The sequence below is a fragment of the Nannospalax galili genome, unplaced genomic scaffold, assembly GCF_000622305.1.
Source record: "Nannospalax galili isolate Female #2095 unplaced genomic scaffold, S.galili_v1.0 scaffold368, whole genome shotgun sequence".
Lineage (NCBI taxonomy): Eukaryota > Metazoa > Chordata > Mammalia > Rodentia > Spalacidae > Nannospalax > Nannospalax galili.
The window spans coordinates 964375-990342 of NW_008359963.1; the positions used below are offsets into that span (position 1 = coordinate 964375).

The 25968-nt window shown below is 42.0% G+C and overlaps 1 protein-coding gene across 1 annotated transcript in view; it reads left to right on the forward strand.

Moving 5' to 3' along the window:
• Positions 1 to 25968, forward strand: part of Dnah14 (dynein axonemal heavy chain 14) — a 322248-nt gene that overhangs the window by 233118 nt on the left and 63162 nt on the right. The window contains 10 exon segments of the mRNA XM_029559013.1: positions 713 to 872; positions 2589 to 2720; positions 3083 to 3178; positions 9441 to 9581; positions 12831 to 13046; positions 17361 to 17591; positions 17903 to 18024; positions 21183 to 21427; positions 22956 to 23374; positions 23451 to 23649. Coding sequence (XP_029414873.1) covers positions 713 to 872; positions 2589 to 2720; positions 3083 to 3178; positions 9441 to 9581; positions 12831 to 13046; positions 17361 to 17591; positions 17903 to 18024; positions 21183 to 21427; positions 22956 to 23374; positions 23451 to 23649 — 1961 coding nt within the window.

Consider the following 25968-nt stretch of genomic DNA (forward strand, 5'->3'; position numbering starts at 1 on the left):
TCCTTGCTCTGACAGTTGTTATTGAATATGTTAAAACTGTAATGAAATGCTTCTTCTAATCATGTGGTTATTAAATTTAAAAAAAGAAAAAAGTCTGTAAGTATGTGTTTTCTCTTGTACATGAAAGCTAGCTTTTAAAAATATACATAAACATGAAAACAGAGGGTGACTCTTTAAAGGAGTGGGGCTGGTGGGAGAGGGATGGGAACAAGAGAGCATTGGGGGTGAATATGAACAAAGTGCAAAGTACATGTGTAAAAGTTTCATAAGGATACAGGCAACTTTCTTATATTTTTATTCTATGTGTATAAGTGTATTGCCTACATGTATGTAAGTGCACCTATGTCATGCAATGCCACAGAAGTCCGAAGAGGGTGTTGGATTCCATGACCTCAAACAGTGCCATCCATTGGGGACAAGTACTCAAATATTTGAGTCTTCTTTTTTTTGCCTTCCTGAGACAGGGTCTCCCTGTAGTCCCAGCTGACCTGGAACTCACTATGTAGACCAGGCTGGCCTCAAACTCACAGAGAGCCACCTGCCTCTGCCAGCCAAGTGCTGGGATTAAAGGTGTGTGCCGCCAAGCCCAGCTAAATTAAACTTTTGATATAAATAAAGTTTGTAAATCTGTGAATATTCTCTTCTGCGATTGCTTATAGGGAGAATGTGGTTTTTGTTGTGAAGCTGATTAGATGTTCACCCTCCATTACAGAGTCTACACACACCCTCCCTTCCTCGTTCTGACCGTGATGAATGCTGTGTGTATTCTTCTACAGAAGAAGCCAAACTGGGCGACAGCAAAGCCGCTGCTTTCAGAAACTGGATTCCTAAAGAAACTGGTTAACCTTGACAAGGACAGCATTCCTGATAAGGTAAAAAGTTGATCACTAGTGAATACATGGTTAATCCATTCCATTGTTACAGTCTTTGGGGTTCAATAGAAGTGTTAGAATCCATTCTGAATTAGAAGTGAAAAATTAAAAATTAATTTTAAAAATAACAGAACAAAATATGTTCTGTTATAGTGGTAAAGGCCAGCACCTTACCTCGGCAGGCAGAAGGCGCTTGTCTTCAAGCCTGACAACCCGAGTTCCATTCCCACATGGTGGAAGGTGAGAACGGACTCCTACAAGTTCCCCTCCGACCTCCACATGCATGCCCTGCTAGTGCACATGCACACACACACACACACACACACACACACACACACACAGCAGGATGCTCCCACACAGATTAAGTAAATAACTTTTTTAAAAGGGAGAAAGCAAACTGCATATCCAAACATAATAGGTTTCGTGGAATTGTTAGAACGCCAATATATTCCCTGTAATGGAGAAGACATATTGAACAGCTAATTAGACAGTTAGCTGGCTAGTCACGATGATATGTGCTGCTGGAAAGTACAGGATTTCTTATGAACAAGGTGAATTTTTAGGCAGAATATGAGCATCGATACTCATATTATTCATGAATTGATGTAACAACTCAGTCTCTAAAGAATAATTAGCAAATATGATTCCCTGTGGGGTTTTTTGATAAGCTGACTAGACCTCAATAGATGAACTTGCAATGAGGAACGTCTGGGGACACTAACTTGACACAATAGGCCTTAACACAAATGACAGCACGTATGAATTCCAGTCGGGGGCTATGGGAAGGTGCCTGTGGGGATTGGGGGTTAAAGATGATTAAAACTGAGATGTTCTGTAGGAAATACACAAAAATTCAATAAAATCAAAAAATTTTTAAGTGCATCCTTCAAACTTAAAATAAGAGTTCTTCTAAAGAAATGACCAAAAGACCGCAGCATTTGAATAGGAACATTCTAATTAATAATTATGATTAATAATTAATAGTGCTGGGTTGAGGGTAGACCTGCCCTCTCAATTATTCAGGAAAGTGATTCTGTTCTCCTGGGCAGGTGAGACGATGCCTAACTGGAAAAGGAAAAGGAATCAGCCTGAGAAAGACATCATTCCATTTATATCTCATAAAAGCAGATTAAAAATTCTATACATGGGCTGGAGAGATGGCTCAGTGGTTAAGAGCACTAACTGCTTACAGAGGACCAGGGGGGTTCAATTCCCAGCACCCACATGGCGGCTAACAGCTGTCTGTAACTCCAGTTCCAGGGGATCCAACACCTTCTTCTGACCTCCTCGGACATTGCATGACACTGGTGCACCTACCTACATGCAAGCAATACACCCATACACATTAAATAAAAATAAATTCTTAAAAAATATTTTAATTCTATACATAAACCAGGTGCTTCCATTCAGTCAACAGGGCCACTTGGAGGGACAAGAGGACATAATCACCTCAGATTAGAATGCTCAGGGGATTTAGACCTCCTTACACACCAAATTTTCCTAAGCTAAAGTCCATTTTAAAAGAACTGGCAAAGTTACCACTGACAGATGCTTATAGAGATGCTTTCTCCATCCTGGCCTAGGGCCATTTGAACCCCAGACGTAGCGATAGCTCCTTGACTGTAGTCAAAACAGTAATTATTTTCTTATAGGAATTACTAATTCACCCTAATGTATATTAGAGATAATTTTTCTTGTGTAACATATTCTCTCTAGGTGTTCGTGAAGCTGAAAAGAATTTTAACCTTGTCTGATTTCAACCCGAACAAGATGGCCCTGGTTTCTGTTGCTTGTTGCTCTATGTGCCAGTGGGTTAGAGCTTTGAATAACTACCATGAAGTTCAGAAGGTACAGCGTCCCCTGAATCTGTAATGATGTGGAAGTAACACGCCAGAGTCCAAAGTAATTTTTATCCAACAATTCTCCTGTGAACTTACGTGAGAACAATAGCTACTAAAAGACACTTTGAGACATTCTAAGCCAGTCCACACAGACTTAAAATCGAATGTTCCTATTAAATACTTCTGTGAAAACTATACTACATGTTTGTTTGTTTTAATATTTTTGACCATAATAAACTGCATCCCTTATGAGTATATAGAAAATTCCAGGAAAGTTTATTTTAAAGGTTGATACCTATAAATGAATGTCTGTCAAGTGTAAGCAGTACTTTAACTGGTATGCCTAACTGTTTTGACATTCTCGTTAAGGTGGTGGGACCTAAGCAGGTCCAAGTAGCTGAAGCACAGAACGTCCTTCGAATCGCAAAGCAAAGGTTGGCTGAGAAGCAAAGAGGTTTACAGCTGGTAAGAACTGTTTTTATTTGTTAGAGCCTCAGTACCTTTAAGAACTATATAAAAATGCCAAGAAGCCGTCACCACCTCAGGCAGCTGAGGATGTTGCTAGGTGGCAGAGCACCTGCCTAGAATACACACAGGTCTGAGTTTCAATTCCCAGCTGAAAAAGAAAAAAACATTATGTCAGTAGACCTTATTAATCAAAAATAAAATTGGTGAAAATCATATGGACAGTGAAGGGTGTAATTGTGAGGATTGAGTGAATAACACAGATAAAAGTAAAGTTCTCAGTACCTGCTACATAATGAAGCACTCAGGAATGCTAATTATTACCACCTCATAATACCATTTTACCAATTCTGCCAGGATATCGTTATTACAGTCTATTAAAGACTTAACCAGTGTCTTTGACAGTGATTTGTTTTCTTCTTCTTTTTTTTTTTTTTTTTTTTCAGGATCTTACTGTCAAAAAAGCCCAGGCTGGCCTTGAACTCCTGATCCTCTTGCCTCCGACGTGCTAGGACCCAAACTAGGGTCTTCTTTTTGGTCTTTTTGAGACAGGGTCTCTCTGTATCCCCAGCTGGCCTGGAACTCACTATATAGACCAGACTGGCCTTGAACTCACCTGTTTATCATAGTGCCCCTGGTGCTTTGTAAAGGCATGCTTGCTTCTTAAGTGTCTCATGTTAAATTAAAGCAGGGTGTTATCATGAGAGCTAGACTCAAGCTAGAATGGATGCCATCAGTCCCTGGTACTGACTTAGCCACATTGTGAGAGTGGATGAAGAATGTGATTCAGATGGCAAATGTGTAGGCAAACTGGCCAGTTGATGCCTCTGGGCTTATATAGTCTCCCTTGTACACACACATCTTTTCATAATTATCAACATTTTAAAAATCTGTGGAATTGATTTAAAACACAAGTCCTATCTTCTCTTAAAAACTCAGATGTATCATTTTTACTTGGATGAAATCAGCTCTCAATCCATGTTAGGCATTTATATTGCCTGTCTGGCCCCACAGGCATTTCTTACAAACTCAGATATTATATATATATATTACCCCTCCCTGCCAAACTATTGACAACTGATGAATTCTGAGAGGGGGATAGCCATTGCTTGTAGTTGGGTACCAAACAGTGAGCCCACCAGGCTCCAATGGATAGTTCCAAACCCAATGCCAAACAGCCAATCTTGGTTAAAAGCAGAGTCACAAAACAAATGAAAAAGGCATGGATATGGGGAAAGACCTGGCACTCGGGGAACAGGCGTAGAAGAGAAATAAGTGAGAGTTTATTCAAGGGATATAGATACAGGTTTAGATATATGGATGATATAGGTATATCATGGATGATATAGATAATATGGCATGGAAGTAGGGGTGAGACTTTCTAGGAGTGGTTAGGAAGGAGGAGCAGCATGGAGAAAGGAGAGGGCACAGAGGGGTAAACACATTCAAAGTACATGATATATTTGAATAAAAATGTCTCTATATATCCATCACTATCTGCAATGAATATACACCCATTTTAGAAAAAGAAAATGACTGAAGGAAACAGACACAAATATTAATTTTATTACCCCAGAAGGGGTTAAGATTGGGAACTAAGAATGAAAGGGTAAATGGAAACATTCAGATTTTTATGGGCATGAGTATTTTGCTTTGTAATGGAATTAAAAAACAAAGTAGTACACAGAGCTCCAGCTGTGTGACGGGAGAATATGCCTTTGAGGTGATGAGCTTCTCTGTCTCCAGTCCTAAGACACAGGCCCTACTAACTAGATCAGAGAAATGACTTGGGAGCTTAACAATGTATCCCTTGGGTAAACAAAACATCAGAGTCTTCAGTAGATATAATACTGGACTGAAATTGTGGCTTCATTGGTCTCTAGTTGCATTGCCTGGTTGTCATTTTATGCTGCTGTCGGAAAGCATCCTCTGAGTGCCGCCTCTTCCTGCTTGAATTTGCAGTAGATGTCTATTAATTATCCTCTATTCCCAGGAGAGAACTGTCGGGATGAATAAACTGCTCTCCTATTTTGTCTTCAGCCTGAGTAGGCAACTGTAGCAGAACACGGAGTTCGTAGGTGGTAGATAGCGCTTGGTGATAGATATGGGTCGGGAAGGGCCTGAAGAAAGGGTTCCCAATGCCTCAATTACTACAAAACCTGAAATAAAAACTTACTGAATAGTGTTGTGTTACATTCTTGGCAGAAATAATTAATTGCATAGAGGATATGTCCACATTGTCAAGGCTACAAGATTTGCATTAAATCAGCGCTTACTTCAGTTCATCAATTTACCCATCCATCCATCCGCCATCTACCCATTCATCCATATATACTATATGTATCCACCCAGGCACCTATCCAGTGAGTGTCAGTGCCTCAGCAGTCTGAGTCTATCCAGAGGCAGCAAGTGCACAGCTCCGAGTCTTCAAAAAGGACAATATCCAGAAGTCCAGTGGACCAAGCCCAACCTGCTTCTCAAGTGCAAAACTCATCTGATCAGTACTTGGCTCCATTGGCTCTCTGCCCTTTGTGGAAAACATTCTCCTCACTATTGCATAATTTTTCCATCTCAAATACAGATCTTTTGTCCATCTGGGTCCTAATATAGAAAATATTTCTGAAAATTCTACAGAGCTCTAGCAAATAGGGCTTACTAATCACTGGGCACTCATCAAAACATTACCTTTATACAGTGCAATGCGTATTACAGAGTAAACATCCCTTGTGTTTAATTTTATTGATATGTCTTATACTTTTTTCACAAATATTTTCTTTGAGAATTTCATGCACTGTATTTTGATCATGTTCACCCCAACTTCTCCCTTTAACTCTTCCCAGACCCACCCCCACCTTTCTACCCCCCATCATTATGTCCTCTTTTAAAAAATGAATAACCCATTAACTCTAATTAGTGCTGTCCATATACTTCTGGGTGTGGGACCATCTACTGGAGCATTGTGAATCTACCATGAGCCAGACCCTTGAAGAAAACTGACTCTCCTTCCCCCAGAAGGCATCAACTGTCAGTAGCTCCTCAGCTGGGGAGGGGGAGCTCCTGAACTCATTCTTACTCTGTGCTAGAATGTTGCCTGGCTTGATCTTGTGCAGATAACTACAGTTGCTCTGGTTTCATTAATGCAACAGTCCTGTCATGGCCAGAGGACACCTTCACTCCAGTCCTCCTTGACCTCTGGCTCTTATGATCTTTTTCTTACAAGTCCCCAATTTGGTGATGGTCTCTGAGCCTTGGGACAGAGGGTATGATACAGATGTCCCATTTGTGCTGAGCATTCTATAGTCTCTTATTCTCTGGGCATTGATCGGTCAGAGGTTCTGTGTTAACCATCATCCACTGCACAAAGAGAATACGCTGATGAAGTCTGAGAACTGCTTTAATCTATAGGCACAGAGATATGAATTTAAAGGGCAGTTTGATACTATGTTCATTTAGCAAAATAATAGTAGTAGATTTACCCCCAAGGCCTGTGAGCTCCACAATCATGGGCTCTCAGACAGATTTGCAGTACCAGGCATGTGCTTCCTCCTACAGAGCAGGCCTTAAATCTAATCAGAAAGCAGTTAGTTATGCCAGTAACACTAGTGCCACTCTTGCATCCATGGCTTATCTTGTCACAGTGGTGATTATTATACAGGATTCACAGCTGGATAAGACTGTTGATGACTTTTGTCCCCCAGCAGCCTACATAGCACCTTCCTACACTTGAGAGCCAGCCAGCAGGGAGGAAGCTTCCTGGTCAGTACCAACTGGATTTCTCCATGTCCTGTGACTAAATTCTGTGGTGTCTTCAGCAATAGAGTCTTACATCAAGCTCTTGTAGGCAACCAAGAGCAACAGCAATAGCCTATATTGTTTGGGGAGACTCTGAGACACCACTGACCAACAACTTGAAGGGTGTCCCACACCTGGCACTGGGCTTTTTATTTGGCTTCTGACATGAACATAATCTCCTGTATAGGGTAATTCCAATTAAACTAATATATGTACATACACACACACACACACATACACACACATATGTATATATATGAAGCTTATAAAATAGTAGGTTCCCGTATGGCTTCACAACTTTTTTAAACATCCTTCAAGTTAGTTATCCCTCTTCCAGCTCCCCCTCTGCCCTACCCTCCTGTTCTCTTCATTTAGACATCCCTCCCCATTATTCCTCTTTTCCCTTCATATCACCTGTGTTCTACTACCATCCTTAAGATATTTCTTCCCCCTCCCCACCAAAGGTTCCTTTCTAGTTTCCTGTATTTGGCACATACTCCAAATTAAACACACAACTCTAAACAGTCAATGTAAGATCCACATATGGATAAGAAAATGTAACATTTGTCTTTCTGGTTCTAGGTTACCTCACTCAGTATAATATTTTCCAGTTCCATCCATTTAACCACAAATTTCATGATTTTGTTTTTTCTTTACTGGTGAATAAAATTAAATTGTGTATAGATACCACATTTTCAGTATCCATTCATCAGTTGATAAACATCTAGGCTGTTTCATGAGGAACGTGGATGAGCATGTGTCTCTATAGTAGGACACAGAGTCCTTTGGATACACCCTGTACTTTAAATGACTAGGCCATGAGTAGTAAGAAAAGTAGAAGGCCATTAGTCCTAAGCAGAGTGAAAGCAGGAAGTGAGCAAGCAAAACCAGTATGTAAACAATGCATAAAACTGTAAACAAATGAATGAATAATTATTATGGGTAATCCAGGAATAAGTGCTAAATCAGGACAAAGCAACAGACACTGGTGATAGAAATAGAGAGGAAATGCAGGGCTTCGGTTTGGTTTGGTTTGGTTTGGGGTTTCAGGGATTTTTTTTTTTTTTGTCATGCTGGGGATCAAACCCACAGCCTCACACTCATGTTAGGCAAGTACTATTACCACTGAGCTATAACCTCAATAATTACATATTTAACTTTTACATATATATATGTAAAAGTTAAATATATATTTTCAGAAAGATAACATCTTTTTTTTATTTATTTATTTTTTTTTTTTTTTTGGGGGTTTTTGGAAAGGGTCTTTCTCTAGCCCCAGCTGGCCTGGAACTCACTATGTAGACCAGGCTGGCCTCAAACTCACAGAGATCTGCCTGCCTCTGCCTTCCAAGTGCTGGGATTACAGATGTGCACCACCACACCTAGCCAGATAACATCTTAAAATTACAAATTGCAGTAAGTAAAATTCTATCTATACAATTTTTTTTTTTCAAGTTACCCTGCTAAAACCTCTGGTTAGCTTTGCTTTCTTTTTTTCAAAAACCTGGCATAATCAAATTAAGAAAAAGGGATTGTTCTGATTGCAGTTCGGCCCTGTTGCTTTTGGCCTGTGGTGTAGTGCGTCATGGTGGCCTGAGGCCTGTTCACTTCATGGTGGCTGGGAAGCCAGAGAGAGATGGGAAAGGTCTAGAGTCCTGAGACCCCCCCTGCCCCTTTAAAGAACATGCTCCCTAGGGCTCACCTGCCGCAGGTTCTGCCATGTCCTAACAGTGCCAGAGGTTGTAGAACAGTACCTCAGCCTTGGGGGACGTTTCATATCAAACCACACTCCAGCTGTCTATGAAAGTTTGTTTCCTGTGGGTAATTTATGGCATCACCTCAGACTTCATTCCTCTGTGCTAACTTCAAGAATCCCCTCATTCCTCAGGTCTGCTCATTGTATTTGAAGGGAAAATTTTAAACCATTTTCTCTCTCTTATTCTTTTTTTTTGAGACAGAGTCTCGTGTACCTTGAGGTGCACTCTCCTTATAGTGGAAGATGATCTGCAGTTCCTCATCCTCCTTCCTCTACCTCTTGAGTGCTGGAATTATAGGTATGTGTGCCAGTGTAACTGGTTTTATGCAGTGTCAGGGATGAATCCTAGATCCTCTTGATTGTTAGGTAGATGCCTTCCCACTGAGCTACATCCCTAGCCCTCAACCATTTTCTTAGAGAAAGAATTCAGATATGGAATTTTCTTTGTGAATAAATAAATTAGAAAATGATGGCTTTTCAAATGCCTAAGGATTACAAGAAGGGACTGCAAGACAAGGGCATTGTACAATACTTCAGGATTGAGGGAAACATTTCATTTCTACAGTGTATATTTTCATTGATCATGTAATCCACACAGGAGAATCTTCTAGGATGTGAAAATGAAGCGATCACACACCATAGTGAGGTAAGTGACAGATAAACTCTTGAAGCCAAATAAGAATGAGAACTTTTTTTCTCAATAATGTCTTTCAGATTGAAGAACATTTGCAATTTTTACACACATCCTACAAAGATACCATTGCTGAAAAAGAGCTATTAGCAAATCGGAAAAAACTGGCCACCAAGCGTCTGCAGTGCGCATCCATCCTGCTGACTGTCCTGGAGGATGAGAAGGCATGGCTTCCCTGGCTCCCACCTCCTCTACTAACGCTTCCCTGGCTCCCACCTCCTCTACTAAGGCTTCCCTGGTTCTGCCTCCTTTACTAAGGCTCCCCTGGCTCCCACCTCCTCTACTAAGGCTCCCCTGGTTCTACCTCCTTTACTAAGGCTTCCCTGGCTCCCACCTCCTTTACTAAGGCTTCCCTGGCTCTACTTCCTCTACTAAGGCTCCCCTGGCTCCCACCTCCTCTACTAAGGCTCCCCTGGTTCTACCTCCTTTACTAAGGCTTCCCTGGCTCTACTTCCTCTACTAAGGCTTCCCTGGTTCCCACCTCCTCTACTAAGGCTTTCCTGGCTCCCATCTCCTCTACTAAGGCTTTCCTGGCTCCCATCTCCTCTACTAAGTCTTCCCTGGCTCCCACCTCCTCTACTAAGTCTCCCCTGGCTCCCACCTCCTTTACTAAGGCTTCCCTGGCTCCCACCTCCTCTACTAAGACCTCCCTGGCTCCTACCTCCTTTACCAGTTCCCACAGGATTCAGCAGACCCCAACTGAGACATCACTGTGCTTTTATCACATTCCTCCCAAAACTGCCTTATCTTCAACTTCTATCAAGAGCTAGAGAAAATCCTCCTCCCATAAACAAAGGAATCCTGGGGCTCTTTTCTCTTGTTCCTAAGAATATTTTTGTCCCATGAGGCTCGAAGGAAACCTTCCAGAGACTAAGTCATGAGTTTTTTCTTCCCCAACCCATACTGGATGTGAGAGTAGGAACAGTAGGGAGGAGCCGTCATTAGAAGGAAAATGAAGACTTAACTTTGTTCTGCTAATCTTCTGACCCCTTTTATTTCATTTTTAAATTTCTCTAATTCATCTGTGTTCTCTATATTTGAATCCCTGGTAAGCTGGCTAAAATCTTGGTTTAGTTACGCCTCACCTGTCCCAAAGGATATGCTATAACATTAATTCATTTTAATTGTTTAAATAAATATATATCCTGGAAGACTCTTCCAGGACAGGGACAGGTTATGATATGAAATCATAACAAACAGGGAGACTGCGGACCTCAAAGCTTGATTGCTGTCCCTGAGAGCCAAGTGCATGCTGAGAGACAGGAGTGCATTATTCCTAGGCTAAGCTCTAGAAGACTGAGCTTTGTTTACCGGGATTTATTCAGTGACCAAGCAAGCACGTGCATGATCGAAGAGAGGCGATACAGTCAGAGGATGCCGTCCACCCAATCAAGGACATGCATGAGCGAAGAGAGGCGATGCAGTCAGAGGATGCCGTCCACCCAATCAAGCACGTGCATGAGCGAAGAGAGGCGATGCAGTCAGAGGATGCTGTCCACCCTATCGAGCACGTGCATGAGCGACCAGTACAGATGCAGTCAGAGGATGCCGTCCACCCAATCAAGGACGTGCATGAGCGAAGAGAGGCGATGCAGTCAGAGGATGCCGTCCACCCAATCAAGGACGTGCATGAGCGAAGAGAGGCGATGCAGTCAGAGGATGCCGTCCACCCAATCAAGGACGTGCATGAGCGAAGAGAGGCGATGCAGTCAGAGGATGCCGTCCACGTCCCAGCTACACCTTGACTTTCTCTGCACTTCAGTTGCTTCATGTGAACATGAAGTCAGTGGCATTTTATTAACAGGGATGCCGTCCACCCAATCAAGGACGTGCATGATCGAAGAGAGGCGATGCAGTCAGAGGATGCCGTCCACGTCCCAGCTACACCTTGACTTTCTCTGCACTTCAGTTGCTTCATGTGAACATGAAGTCAGTGGCATTTTATTAACAGGATGGTGAAGTGTAAAGATTTTCAAAGTGGTGGAAGCTTCGGCAGATACTGAAAGTTGTTGCTGTGTTGTTGAGCTTCCATAATAATGTGATGAATTGATTTGGGTTGTTTGAGACAGAATCTCACTATGTACCTCAAGCTGGCCTTGAAGTCGTCAGGCCCCAAATACTAAAATCTTAGGCATGCACCACCACACCTGGCTTGAACTGATGCTTTTAAAGCTCTCCTGCTCTCTTGCACAAAGGATTGAAAATGACCATGTATCTATCTTAGCAAACATGACACCATTGACAAAACCAAGATAAGACTAGTTTTCCTCTTAGAAAATGGTTCTTTGGGGTAAAGGGAGGAGATTTTTGTCATCTGTTCACTTTTGTTTCAAAGCTAATCAAATTCTTTTGTCTTCTCTAAACAAGATTTTCTTTGGATTTCACTAAGAAATTGGATTGTAAATGGCTTTAGAAGGAATGTGATGGTGAAGTTCATCTTGGGGGCTCTGTAGCCCCAGCTGACCTGGACCTTGCCATGTAGTCCAGGCTGGCCTTGAAGTGATGGCAATCCTCCTGCTTCGGCCTCCTGAGTCCTGAGATTGCAGACATGTGCCAGCACACCTAGCCAGGTCAATTTTAAATGTTACCAGTTTTAGTCAACGGTAGCTTGAGAAGAAGTAATAAGCAATGATAGACCCAACTTAGAGACCATTAATTTTTAAAATACCTCATAACGTTGGACCAGAGAGATGGCAACACAAGCAAGTGAGGGCCTGGGTTTGGATCCTCAGCACCTATGTACAAGGGCATCTGAAACCCCAGCGCTGGAAGGAGGAGATGTGTAGCTCCCAGAAGCTTGCTGACCAACTAGTCTAGCCCTTGTGGGTGAACTCCAGGTTCAGTGAGAAAGTCTGTCCCCAAAAAATAAGGTGGAAGGGAGCAGGTAAGAGTGCTTGCTACACAAGCATGAGGATGTAAGTTCAAATCCCCAGCAGTCATGTAAAAAGCTGGGCATCGCCATGCTGCATTACTTATAACCCTATCACTATGGGGGCAAAGACAGGAGGGTTGCTGGGGGTTCTGGCTGCTAGCCTTGCTCTGGATTCAGTGAGAGACTCTTATCTCAGGGGAATAAGGTGAAGAGTGACAGAGCAGGACACAGTATTGACCTCTGGTTTCTACACATGCACATGTGGGGGAGCGTACCCACATGCACACATACACCCCACACACACACACAAACACACGCACATAAAAACTTCATAATATCTAGCCAGGCCTGGTGGCACCTGACTTTAATCCCAGCACTCATGAGGCAGAGGCAGGTGGATCTCTGAGTCTGAGACTAGCCTGGTCTACATAGGAAGTTTCAGGCCAGCCAAGGCTACAGGGAGACCCTGTCTCAAAAAGATTTTTTTTTAATTTTTTTCATCGTATCAACTTAATAAACTGGCTTTTGTTTTAACATTTAGATTCGATGGCAGGAAACAATCCACCAAATAGACAACAAGTTGGAAGGAGTCTTTGGTGACATACTTCTTTCAGCAGCGTGCATTGTCTACAGTGGAGTCTTAACACCGGAATTCCGCCAGTTGATTATAAATAAATGGGAGAGTTTTTGCGTTGAAAACAGAATTTCTTTGTCATCCAAATTCTCCTTAATTGAAGTGATGGCAGAGAAAAATGAGGTAGTACCATACGTCTGTTATGTGGCTGTTATTGGTGGTTGGGTTTGGGGAGTGTGTGTAGTTTGGGACTTGGATGTTTTCCCCTAAATTATTATGACAAATGACAATATTGAAGTTTTTCAGCCTTTTCTTTCTTTTTAAACTTACAGACCTAATGCCATCTCATTCCTGTTTCTTATCCTTTAAGCACAATTTATGAAATGTTATTTTTCCCACTGTGATCACACTACCCTGTCCTAATATGTATAGGTAGTTTCTCTTCCTGAAACTCCTTTCATTAAGTAAAATTAGTGTACTTATTGAAGTGTCAGTCTTAGCCATAGCCCAAAACATAGGCCTACATGGGGAGATGACTCAGTGGTTAAATGTGCACGCTAGTCTTGCAGAGGAACCAAGTTTAATTTCCTAGCACCCATGTCAGACCATCTCCTGTAACTCCAGCTCCAGGAGATGCAGAGTCCTCCTCAGGCCTCTGAGGGCACCTGCACTCATATGCACAAACCCTACACACAGACACATATGCATAACACATAATTAAAAATAAAAATAAATCTTTTTCTTTAAGTCTAGAATTGGGCCTAAAGAGCTGGCTCAGTGATTAAGAGCACTGGCTGCTCTTGCAGAGGACCTGGGTTCAGTTCCTAGCACCCACAGCAGATGGGTCACAACTGCCTGTATCTCATCTGGTTCGGTTCCCAACACCCACACCAGAAGGCTCATGGCTACCTGTAACTCTAGTTTCAGGCATCCAAAACCCCCTGGCTTCCACAGCACCTGGACAAACATGGTACATAGACACTCATGTAGGCACACACACCTATACAGAAAGAGAAATAATAAGGGCACTGGCTGCTTTTGCAGAGGACCCAGGTTCAGTTCCAAGCACCCACATGGTAGCTAACAACCATCTGTAACTCTAGTTCCAGGGGCTCCAATGGCCCTCTTCTGATCTCCACAGACATTGTATGACACAGGTATATTTACATATGTGCAGGCAATGCACTCATACACATAAAATAAAAATAATAAATATTTTAAATAATAAGTCTAAAATTGTAAGACCATATAATAGTATACACCAAAGCAGAAAACAGAAGTCATGTGTTCTATGAAAGAACACATCTAGGGCTGGAGAGATAGTGCAGCAGTTAGGAACACTGACTGTTCTTGCAGAAGACCCGGGTTCGAATCCCAGCACCCACATGGCAGCTAACTGTCTATAACTCCAGTTCCAGGGGATCCGACGGCCTCTTCTGTCCTCTGTGGTTACTGCACAACACGGGTGCACTTACCTACATGCAAGCAATACACGCATACACATAAAAATAAAAATAATAAAATATTTTTTAAAAAAGAACACATCTAAAAACAGTAGAATTGAGAATAAAATATAGGAGAAAGTTTATCATCAATTACAAATAAAGATTGAAAAATAGTCTATAGTCCAAGAAAGGATTACTAGAATTAAATAAACTTTATACTAAGCATTGACTTGATTCTCCATATCTATATTAACTTGTACCTAATAACATGACCTCAAATTTTAAGCAAATACTTAAAAACCTACAATCACAGTGAAAGATTTTTTATATATATATTTTAAGCTCAAGGAAATTTTATTAGAGTTTAAAATAAAACCCCCAGGGCAGACAGGCTGTAAATCTGAGCAGCTGCCTGGAGGAGGAGAACAGAAGAGAGAAGGAAAAAAGCCATGCCATTTGAGCCAGCATGGAGGTCAGACACATGGTGGACTAGCAGCTACATGGCAGGGAGAGGAGCTTTGCAGGAAGAGTAAAGAATCCCAAGGTGCTAGGAAAAGCATGCTTAGAAAAGAGATGGAAAGAAAAGGAGCAGTTACATTTTTCTGAAGAATTTGGAAAAGTAGGCAGACTTAAAAAGCTGCATGACTATGGCCCAGTAAGTGCCACAATCAATGACACAGTGTAACACCTTTCTTTCTGTAACTCATAGACCACGTGCACCAAAAAATTCAGCAAAAGTACAAGAGATGTGACCAATAGACAGACTTGAGGGGGGTGGGGATATAGATACGGTAGCCAGTATTTCCAGCTGACATCTTTTTGTGTAACCACTATTAGAGTATTGTGCAACCTGCCCCCACAATGAGTCATGAATCAAGCTTTAACAAATATCAAATGGTAGAAGTTAAAAGTATCTTATGTGAAGAAACTTATGCTACAAGTCAATAATTAAAAGACATTTTGAAAAATCATCCTATGATTAAAAGTTAGAAACTATCTTCTGCCAAATATGGTGGCACACGCCTTTACTCCCAGCACTCGGGAGGCAGAGGCAGGTGGATCTCTGTGAGTTCAAGGCTAGCCTGGTCTACATAGTGAGTTCCAGGCCAGCTGGAGCTACAGGGAGACCCTGTCTCAACAAAACAAAACAAAAAAGGCTACAAAGATAAGGCAGAATCCGATTATTACTTTATTTGTTATGGGTATTTTCAAGAATCTATCCAGAACAGAAAAGGAACTACTAGAAGTCCGTGAGCAAAAGTGATACAACCCAGTGGATTGACGAGCAGGAGCCGTGGACAGGCAGCTCACAAAAGGCAATAGCCAAGCAGCCAATAAACATCTTTAGGTGCTGAGCTTTGTTAAGAGGCTCACTAGGGGACTGAAAATTAAGTCCAAATGAGATAGCACAGAGCAGCTACCACTGTGAGAAAGATGCAAAAGACTAGCATGGCAGTATCCAAGTTAGCAAGGGTGTGCAGACAGACACTCTCACAACTGCTGTGAGAATGTACAGTGCTACAATTACTGTTTACATTGATGTTAGGATCTATATAGCCTATGACCCAACACTCAACTCCTAGTATTTAGCCTAAAAGAAATGTATAAAAGCTTAGCATGGTAGTACACACCTATAATCCCAGTGCATGGAAGACAGAGGCAGGAAGATTATAAATTCAAGCCTGGGATTCTTAGCAGCACTCTAAACAGAAAAAAAAGTCAGAGAGAAAGAGAAGCGTTCACAACTGGACGTGTCAGGGATGTTCACTGTTTACTGTTTATTACAGCATTATTCATTCCAGGCAAAAGCTTAAAACAACCCATGTGCCCTTGAGTAAGTAAGCCTTGACATGTTCATAGAGTAGAGTACTCTGTAGCTATGAAAAGGAATAATAACAGCTCACAGCACGATGAAGTCAAACGCTACAAAATCATCAAGATTCCATTTACCTAAACTTCAGAAAGTAAGAAAACAGAATGATACTGTTTACAAATACATAGGTAAGGTGAAACTGGCATTGAGTGAGAATGATTAATTTTTGAAAAAAGAAATTCTACTTGGTGACTGGGCTGGAGAGTTGACTTGCTGCCACACCGTTTATTCCTGTCTCCTTGGCAGATCACGAGGCAGTCTCCACCCAACAATAGGAGTACTTGCACTTTTCTGGATTTTTCTTTTTTTTTTTTTAATGTAGAACTCAACAGCATGCAGTTCTTGATAGGCTAACCCACACACAAAAGAAAGACCTTTTCTTCCATTCTAGAACTAAAAAGTCTCCTTGGCTTCTCCCAGGTCTTGGGCCCTTCCTCCAGGAAGGTCCTTGCTGCCTGTTCCATCATCTCTTGCCTCCACAGGCTTCTTTGGCCTTTTTTGCTCAACACACTGAAACTGTCAGGAAAAAGAGTCAGGAAAAGAGAGGCCATGGAAAGAGAGAGTCAGCTCCTCAGCCAAACCCTATCGTGCCTCGCATTCTGAAAGTGTGACAATTGGCATGTCCCTGACCTGTCAGCCTCGGTTTCTCCAACTGAGAAATGTTGCAATTTCACTGGATAATAAATATGTGTGCTTGGAAGGTGACAGGTATGAAATAGTAGCTATTACCATGTTTTAATATTATTTTTATTTTATTGTATGAGTGTTTCACCTGCATGTATGTGAATGCACCACATGCGTCCAGTGCCCACAGAAGCCAGAAAAGGGTGTCAGATCCCCTGGAACTGGAGTTACAGATGGTTGTTAGCTGCCATGTGGGTACTGGGAACTGAACCCAGGTCCTCTGCCAGAGTATCCATTGCTCTTGACTGCTGAGCCATCTCTCCAGCATCTGCTATTGCTTTTATGTAGATCTGCATGTTTCATAAATGCATAGAGTCTAAGGGCCTTGGAAACAAGTCCTCTAATTTCTTTTCTGTTTCCACGGTATCTTCAATTACCATAGCAAATTTCCTTAGTCCTAAAGGCAATGATGGTGTAGGACGTTCAGAGCCCCGTGCAGCACTAAGAATTTGCAAAAGTACACAAAATAGTGAAAACTCTAGTGTTTCATTCCAGATCCACCAGTGGCATAATCAGGGACTGCCTCTAGGTCAGTACTCAACAGAAAATGCCATCTTGATGAAAAGCGCCCAGCAGTGGCCTCTGGTGATCGACCCACACAAGCAAGCACACCACTTTATCCATCAGATGGAAGGACCCAGGCTGCAAGAGCTCTCCATTGAAGACAGCAGTTATCCCCAAAAGCTTGAAAATGCCATGAAAATGGGAACGTCCGTCCTCTTGCAGGTATCTGGATGCTGTGGCCAAATGCTGCCTTCCTACCACATTCTGTGTGGTGTACACTGAGCATGAAGACTGAAAGTTTAAAGTGACCGGTATCTTTGTCAAACAAAAACTACATATATAATTACATATACTACATATATAATTACATAATTATATATATTACATATATAATTACATATCTTTGTCAAACAAAAACTACATATATAATTACAGTTCTCTGAGAACTGTCTTTCACTGGTGTTTAAAATGTGTCTTTGCTACTGACTGACTTAAGATGATTTTCTTATTTATGTCTGTTGGATTTTTTTCAGCATGTCCCTGAATCATTTCCCCCAGGCCTAAAGGCAGTTTTGAAAAAGGATATCTTTCAGAAGAGAGGGCAGTATTTCATAAGAATTGATGATTCTGAGATTGAATACAATGTAAAGTTCAGGTAATGCCTCTCATAGTCAAATTGAGATACATGTCATATTTTTAAGATAAATAATATTGAAGGCCTTGCAGTCTCACCCTGATGAATGTCTTCCTGAGGAAAAGCTGTAACTGCGTTGTTGAAGATCCTTTTTGTGTTTTGTGGGCTGCATCTGTCACCCATGTTCTAAGGAAAATGGGTTTTACCAGTGTTGTCAGACTGCTTCTGATATAGCCCAGGGCTGTGCAGGGAGGCAAAAGTCAAGAAACATGCTCACTTGGTACTGAGGATTTGATTTGATTCCCTTACCCAAAACCCATTTGAGCGCAACAAGTTTGGCCACTTAAAAAAAAATCCAGGAGTGAGATGGCTCCGTCAGTACATGCTGGCAGTGCAAGCAGAGACCTGAGTTCAGAACAGCCATGTAACACGCCAGGTGTGGTGCACCTGCTTGTAATCTCAGTGCTGGGGAGGCAGAGACAGGCAGACCCTTGGAGTTCAGTGGTCCACCATCTTAGCCCAATGGGTGAGTTCCAGAATCAGTGAGACCTTGTCTCAAAAAGTGAGGTGGGGGATGGAGAGGTGGCTCAGTGGTTAAGAGCACTGACTGCTCTTGTAGAGGACCCAGGTTCGATTCCCAGAACCCACATGGTGGCTACAAACCGTCCTTAACTCCAGTTCGAGGGGAATCTGAAGCCCTCTTCTGATCTCCAGCGGCATTGCATGACAGGGTGCACTCACATACATGCAGGCCATACACTCATACACATTTAAAAAAAAAAAAAAAAAAAAAGCTAGTTAACAATTGACAATTGTCACTAACACTCACTCAATACACAGTGCCTGGAGGCCACACACTCACACACACACACACACACACACACACACACACAAATATCCATGTTTAATATTCAAAGCAAAAATTTTGCCAAGAGAGGTAGAAGTGCTTCAAGGAAAAGTGGAGCTCCCTGACAGCAACAGAGGCTTTCTTGCCTTAAGTGTACAATAACCCAGGGGGCCAAGGTCCCAGACTACCAACCCCCACCATTGCCACCCCAGGCCAGTGGGCTTCCAGGTCCTTCGTGAAGAAGAAATCTTTGATCTTTAATATTCAAAGCAAAAATTTTGCCAAGAGAGGTAGAAGTGCTTCAAGGAAAAGTGGAGCTCCCTGACAGCAACAGAGGCTTTCTTGCCTTAAGTGTACAATAACCCAGGGGGCCAAGGTCCCAGACTACCAACCCCCACCATTGCCACCCCAGGCCAGTGGGCTTCCAGGTCCTTCGTGAAGAAGAAATCTTTGATCCTGAATGCTCTTTGTGAGGTTGTGCAATTGATTACAGTCCCTGTTGGCTTTCCTGGAAGGTGTGTCTCACAGCTCCCCACTCCTACTCTAACATGACTCAATCTCAATCACTGGGCACTCCCTGGACCAGAGTCCTGCATGGCTGACCCTCCTCATAAGGGGGAATCCCATCCTGCGCCTGCCTGAGATGGCCCACCTCTTACCTCCAACTCTTACTCCAAACCCCTTTCCCCTCCCCAGAGAGAAAAGTATAAAAACCCTGTGTCTGTAAGGAAGGTCACTGTTGTCTGGGTCCCAGGCCGTGAGGAGGGCCCCTCTCGGACTTACTCTCTAAGACATCGGCTTTGACTCCACAGAGGTGGGTTTCTGACTGCCTCCCGCTTTCCATTTCTTTACACTTTGTTTCTCAGAATCAGACATTTTACGGGCAGCAGGAAGAGGGAGTTTTAGAGCGCAGTTTATTGTAGGTTCATAGGTGAGAGCTTGAGACAGGAGGCAAACAGCTCCTGAACAGCAAGAGAGTCCCGAAGGTGGGCTGTCATCAGGGGTCCTATCATTAACAAGGCTTTTCTGGGTTGGGGCATTGGGAAGGGAGTGCCTCAGCCCAGCTATCGGGCCCACAGGGTGTTCTTGAGCCTAGGTTTGGGCCACTCCCCCACGCAGGGCTTCCTGGAGGCTGTGCTCCTTCTGGCTGCTGCTTAACTGTGGACAGATAAGAAGCCAGAATAGGAACCAGCGCCCTTTAGGGGAACACTTTGGGCAATTCTGGCCTCTGGCCAGAAGGAAAATGCCATAGATAGAATCAAGGACAAGAATCTCAACTGCTCCCTTTTGAGGTCTCTGGCCCAGATTGCCTGACCCACCTGCAGAAGCCACGCCCTCCAGCCAATTTCACCATCCATAATAGCATTTGATTGCCACAGAAATACAACTTCCTAGGAAAGAAGCCATCTATCTGGGTTGTTTGAGAGCATTATCACACTGAAAGCAAAGCCAGGAAAGTGAGTTCACAGTCAGAGCCTGCTGAGTAAGGGATTCCAGGAGGGCGGGCTTCAGGATCCCTGTCCCAGCTGGCCTGAAACTCACTATGTAGACCAGGCTGGCCTGGATCTTACAGAGATCCAACTGTCTCCGCCTTCTGAGTGCTGAGATTAAGGGCGTGGGCCACTATGCCCGGCTCCAGTCACTTCAAGCAACTGTGGCCTACTGATTCCCAAAAGGGGTATGTTTGAAAAGGTGGGGAGGGGCGCTGTTTTGGAAGACAGACTTGGAGACAGACCCCCACTTACATTTTCTGGCCACACCTCAGCTTCAGCTCTGCCTTTCTAAAATGGAGTGGAGAACGCCCCTACTTTACTTGGTTGCTGTAAAAATAAGAGGATCCACAATCTGATTCCTCCTCACTGCTACCCCGGTTACCACGTGCTCCAAACCACCATCATCCCTCACATTTCAGCGGGTTTCCAGCTCTTCCCTCCCCTCTGCCCAGCTAGTCTCCAGCTGCAGCATCCAGTTGAAACAGCTGCACTGCTCTGCTTAAACCCCCACTGCCTTGCTCTCAGGGTAAAACCCAGCCCTCGAAACGACCGCCTAGCAAGTCAAAACTCGATGACTTACTATTTTTCTTTACTCTGCCATTATGCTTAAATCAAATCTCATAAAGATACAATTTTTGGCCATATTTTTTAAAGACTTAAATACAAAATTATTCATATAGTTTAAACCAAGAGCAATCTTTGTCCACAAAGCTGAAAACACTACAAATTAATCTTGTTTATTTCCAGGAAAATACATTTTTTGCATTATTTAAACATTTGCCTTAACATGTTTTCTTCTGTGTGTTCTTTGAGTAAGTGATGCCTTTCTCATTTTTCAGATTGTACTTATCTACAGAACTAGAAAATCCCCATTTTCTTCCATCAGTTTATAGCTTTGTTACTATGGTCAGCTTCACGGTAACATTCCAAGGCTTGCAAGATCAGCTCTTATCCACAGTAGTAAGTCATGAAGTTCCTCATTTAGAAAATCAACGTGCTCAGTTACTGGAGAGTATTTCTCTTGACTCTATAACTCTTGAAGAACTGGAGGAAAAAACATTGAGCTTACTCCAGAAAGCACAAGGTGAGAAAAGATAGTTAATGATACAAAGAGATTGATATGAAAGTTAGAAGAAAAAATTCTATTTAAATTAAATAAATTATATGATTATAATATATAAATTATACATGTTGTATTTAGAACAAGGGGGCTGGGGATTAAACCCAGGTCTTGGGTATGCTAGGCAAATACACTGACTATATCCCCAACTCATATGACTAAATGGTCAAAATGTATTCTTCATGATGGAATAGTTACTTATTATGTGCCTATGACAAAAATAGAATTTAAAAACAAATTAAGCAGTTGGCATGCTAAGACGGTCAGGGTGAATGTCATGGGGTCCCACTGAGAGATGAAGAGCTACAGGAAAATCAATGGATGCTGAGGAAGGGAGAGCGAATTCTCTCCATGGACCAGCTCCCTGAGAGGTGATCCCACATGGTGGATGGTCCTAAACAGAGGGACAGACAAGCACCGCTTCATGGACTGGACTCAGTGCATACATGTATCAGTGTATACTGAACAATAATAAAGAAGTGGACACAAAACTGAGAGGGACTTGGTGGGACATGGGAGGAGTTGGAGGGGGTGGAGGGGGACTAGGAGGGGTGGAAATAATGCAAAGACAATACTCAGGTATGAACTCTCAAAAATAAAAAATTTTAAATAAATGAAGTAAAAAGGGAGGCCTGAAGAGATGGCTCATCAGTTAAGAGCACTTACTGTTCTTGCAGTAGACCAGGGTTCAATTCCCAGCATCCACATGGGAATTGAATCCAGCCACTTCCAAGGAATTCATTACCCTGTTCTGGCCTCTGCAGGCACTGCACAATGTGATGTACTTACATACATGCAGGCAAAACACTCCTATAGACAAAAGAAAAATTAAATCTTTTTTAAAAAGAAGGGAGAGAGGGAGGGAGAAAGAAAGAAAAGAAAGAAGGGATAGAGAGAAAGAAAGGAAAGAAAAAGAGTCAAAAGTGGGGCCTGTGTGCTTTTAATCAAAATTCTTAGAAATAAGTCCTATATTCATTTAAAAACCCATCTGGGTGACTCTTCCTTTAAAGAGTCCACACCTACACTTGGGTCTGTCTTCACTTTCTTCTGAGCACCTTTTTCTTCTAACCGTCATGCTAAGCCTATATTTAAAAAAGAAAAGAAAAGAAAAAGAAAAAAACCTCCAACTCTGGTTTACTATTTAAAAACACAAAAGCCTGGGCTGGGGAGATGGTTCGACCATTAAATACACTGGCTGCTCTTGCATAGGACGTGGTTTGGTTCCCAGCACCCACATGGAGGCTGACAACCATCCATAGCTCCAGTTCCAGGGGATCTGACGTCCTTTTCTGGGCTCCACAGGAATTGCATGCACCTGGTGCACTTAGGTTCATGCAAGCAAAACATTCATACCTATAAATAAACAAGCAAGCAAACTATCTGGACATAAAACCAATTAAAAAGCCCAAAACACTTACAGAAAGAGTACAGAATTGAAATTAGCTACTTGATATTATAACAATTTTATTTAAATTCATTTTCTTGTCTTTAGGATGTATATTAGATGATGAAGAAATTGTAGAAACATTAAGAAAATCCAAAATGACTTCAAATGAAATTTCAATACGCATCAAAGAAACAGAAAAGGCAGAGAGTGGAATTCAAGCAACACGTCAAAGCTACCTCCCCATTGCCACTCGGGGCACCCTGCTCTACTTTGTAGTGACCAGCCTTACACAAGTCGACTTTATGTACCAGTTCTCCTTGGAGTGGTTTCGTCAGGTTTTTGTTTTATCTACAACTTCCAAAAACAAAGAACAAGAACATGATTTGAAAAGGGATGAAGCATCACTAAAAAAAGTTTATAAGCTAACAGGTGTCTCAAAACAACCTGACTTGGAAAGTGAGAAAAATCCCTCAGCTGAGCATATTAAAAATACAATAAATACATTGACAAGAAACGTTTTTAAGGTAAGATATTCTTTACTGTGGCTTTCTCAGGTATTTAACTTGGCTGGGTTCATCTAATGGTTGTGTTTTCCTGTAGGTAGTTTCTTCAGCTTTATTTAATCAACATAAACTTTGCTTCTCCTTCCGGCTTTGCACGGCAATCATGCAAGACAACACTAACGACAATGTCTCGGGCAGCGACATTGGATTCCTGCCAGAAGAAGAATGGAACATCTTTTTATATTCTGGCATTTTGATAAATATTAAAAGCATACTATCCAAGCCTAGACTTAATAGTAAGTAAAACTCATTTCACTGGATATAGTAAAAGCCCACTAAAATGTCTTTCCTTTTAAAATACTAGAAGACTTCTGCAGTGCTGAGTGAGTGCTTCTTTAATTGATAAAAGTATCTTGAGGTCAAATACAATGTCAGGTGCGTCAGTGTTTGCTCTGTATTGTTGAAAATGCAATCAGCACTCAGTTGAGTTTTTCTGTTTTGTTAGTTTGGGGATTTGGACTTTTTTGAGAAAACATCTCACTTTGTAGCCAGGATCCTCCTAAGTGTGGAGATTGCAGTTATGTGCCACTAAGCCCAGCTCAACAATTTTTAATGAATGAAAGAATGAATTACAATTGGTGTGGTTATGGCGATCCTACTCTAAAGCAGGATATCTAACGGGAACACACAGACACCAGGACTTTCCCAGCCTTAGTTCCCCTCATTTTCTATTGAAACCTTGAGCCATAAAGGTGCCGATCTAAAACACTCAGACAGAATCACTTAACTACTGGATCTTTTAAACTACTCCTGTGTGGTGATTTAAACTTTTTTTTACATCTTTATAATTTTACATATACATTTAGGTGGCATTAAGTATATCCACACTGTTATGCTATATTATACATTTTAAGTCACAGAAATAAGAAATTTAAAGAACACCTAACATTCACACTGTTAGAGGAAGACGGTAGTGTGGATTAGTGTCAAGTATTTGGGAACTACTAGCAATTCTAGAATTCAGAGTATAAACATAAAGAGTTACTATGAAGTGTACCAGAAATATGGCTACTTAACTTTTTTCACTTGTTTTTGGTCTTACTACCGCAGAATGCTTTGTGAACATTTGATAAATGACTACTGAATCAATGAATGATCTTATGGGGATTTATTATGATTCTTTTGTATAAAAACAGAAATGCTATAACAGTAGTTTAAATGAAAAGTAAAAATAAGCAATTTTAGAATTCTGGATGTTTTAGAAAAATATAAACACCAGCCAACAATATGAGAACCAGTGACTATCATCAACAAGGCTCAGCTTTGAACAAAGACAGAATCAGGGCTGGGGAGATGGCTCAGTGGGCTAGAGCATTTTCCGTGCAAGCAAAGGGGCCTGAGTTCACATCCCAGCACCCACATAAAAGCCAGGCCCGGTGAGTGTGCCCTGGTGTTGGGAGCCAGAGACAAACAGAGCCCAGGAGCTCCTTGGCTAGCCTAGCCAGAATGGTGAGCCTCAAGTTCAGGGAGAAACGTTATCTCAAAAATGTAGAGTGACAGAAAGACACCTCATGTCCTCCTCTGGCCTCCACATGCACACTCACAGGGCACATGTGCACACACAAATGAAAAGCAATAATTTTAAAAGACAGAATCCTGAAGACAGAGAAAAATGGTCCATATGTATGATGAGCAGCTGCACGATCATCAGCAGATTCTCAGTAGAAACTTTGTAGGCCACAGGAAGTGGGAAGACACATCCAGAGTGCTGAGAGGAATAAAACCTGTCCACCAAGCTGTAGCTGGCATATCTTTCAAAAACCAAGTACGAATTAAGACTTTCCCAGATAACCAGTAGACCTTCCCTACAAAAAAATGCTGAAGGAACTCCAAGTTGAAACAGGACAGTAGACAACAACATGAAACTATACAAAATATAAGACTCTCCAGAAAAGTAAATGTGTGACTATAACCTGCATTATGGTGTGTGTGATTTAAACAACAAAAACATTCTTAAAAATCTCATAATTAGACCGGTGTGGCAGCACACACCTTTGTTCTCAGTGTTAGGGTCCGTGACTCAGTGGGTCTCTTCAGGAGAACAAATGCACAAGTATGGAGATGCAAAAATCAAGCAGAGTTTTATTAAGCCAGCTAGCTGGGGCCGACTGTCCTTCCAAGACACGCAGGTCTGGTTAGAGCGATCGACCCTGAGTCAATTTCAGGTAAAGATTATATAGGCTCCCACAACCATTACACAAAAGCCTGCATTTATACAACCAATAGTTTCAAAGCAAGCATTTCACAAACCAATAACTTCAAAACAAGAAAAATGTTACAACTCCCTTCAGGTGTCTCAACTGTGGAGGGATGGGTGGTATTGTGCCTGGCACGACTCTTTCCTGTTATCTTGTGTAAGCAGACCTGTCTACGTGACATGACACAGATCAGGTCAGGCTCCACGGGGGGAGGGCTGTAGCGATTGCCCCTATCTCCGGATGCCTGTGTCTCCAGTTGAGTTAATTGGTTACAAGCAGTAAATTTAAACAAGTAAATTCAAGCAGTAAATTCAGACAAGCAGTATATTCAAACAAGCAGTAAATTCCTCTCTCCCT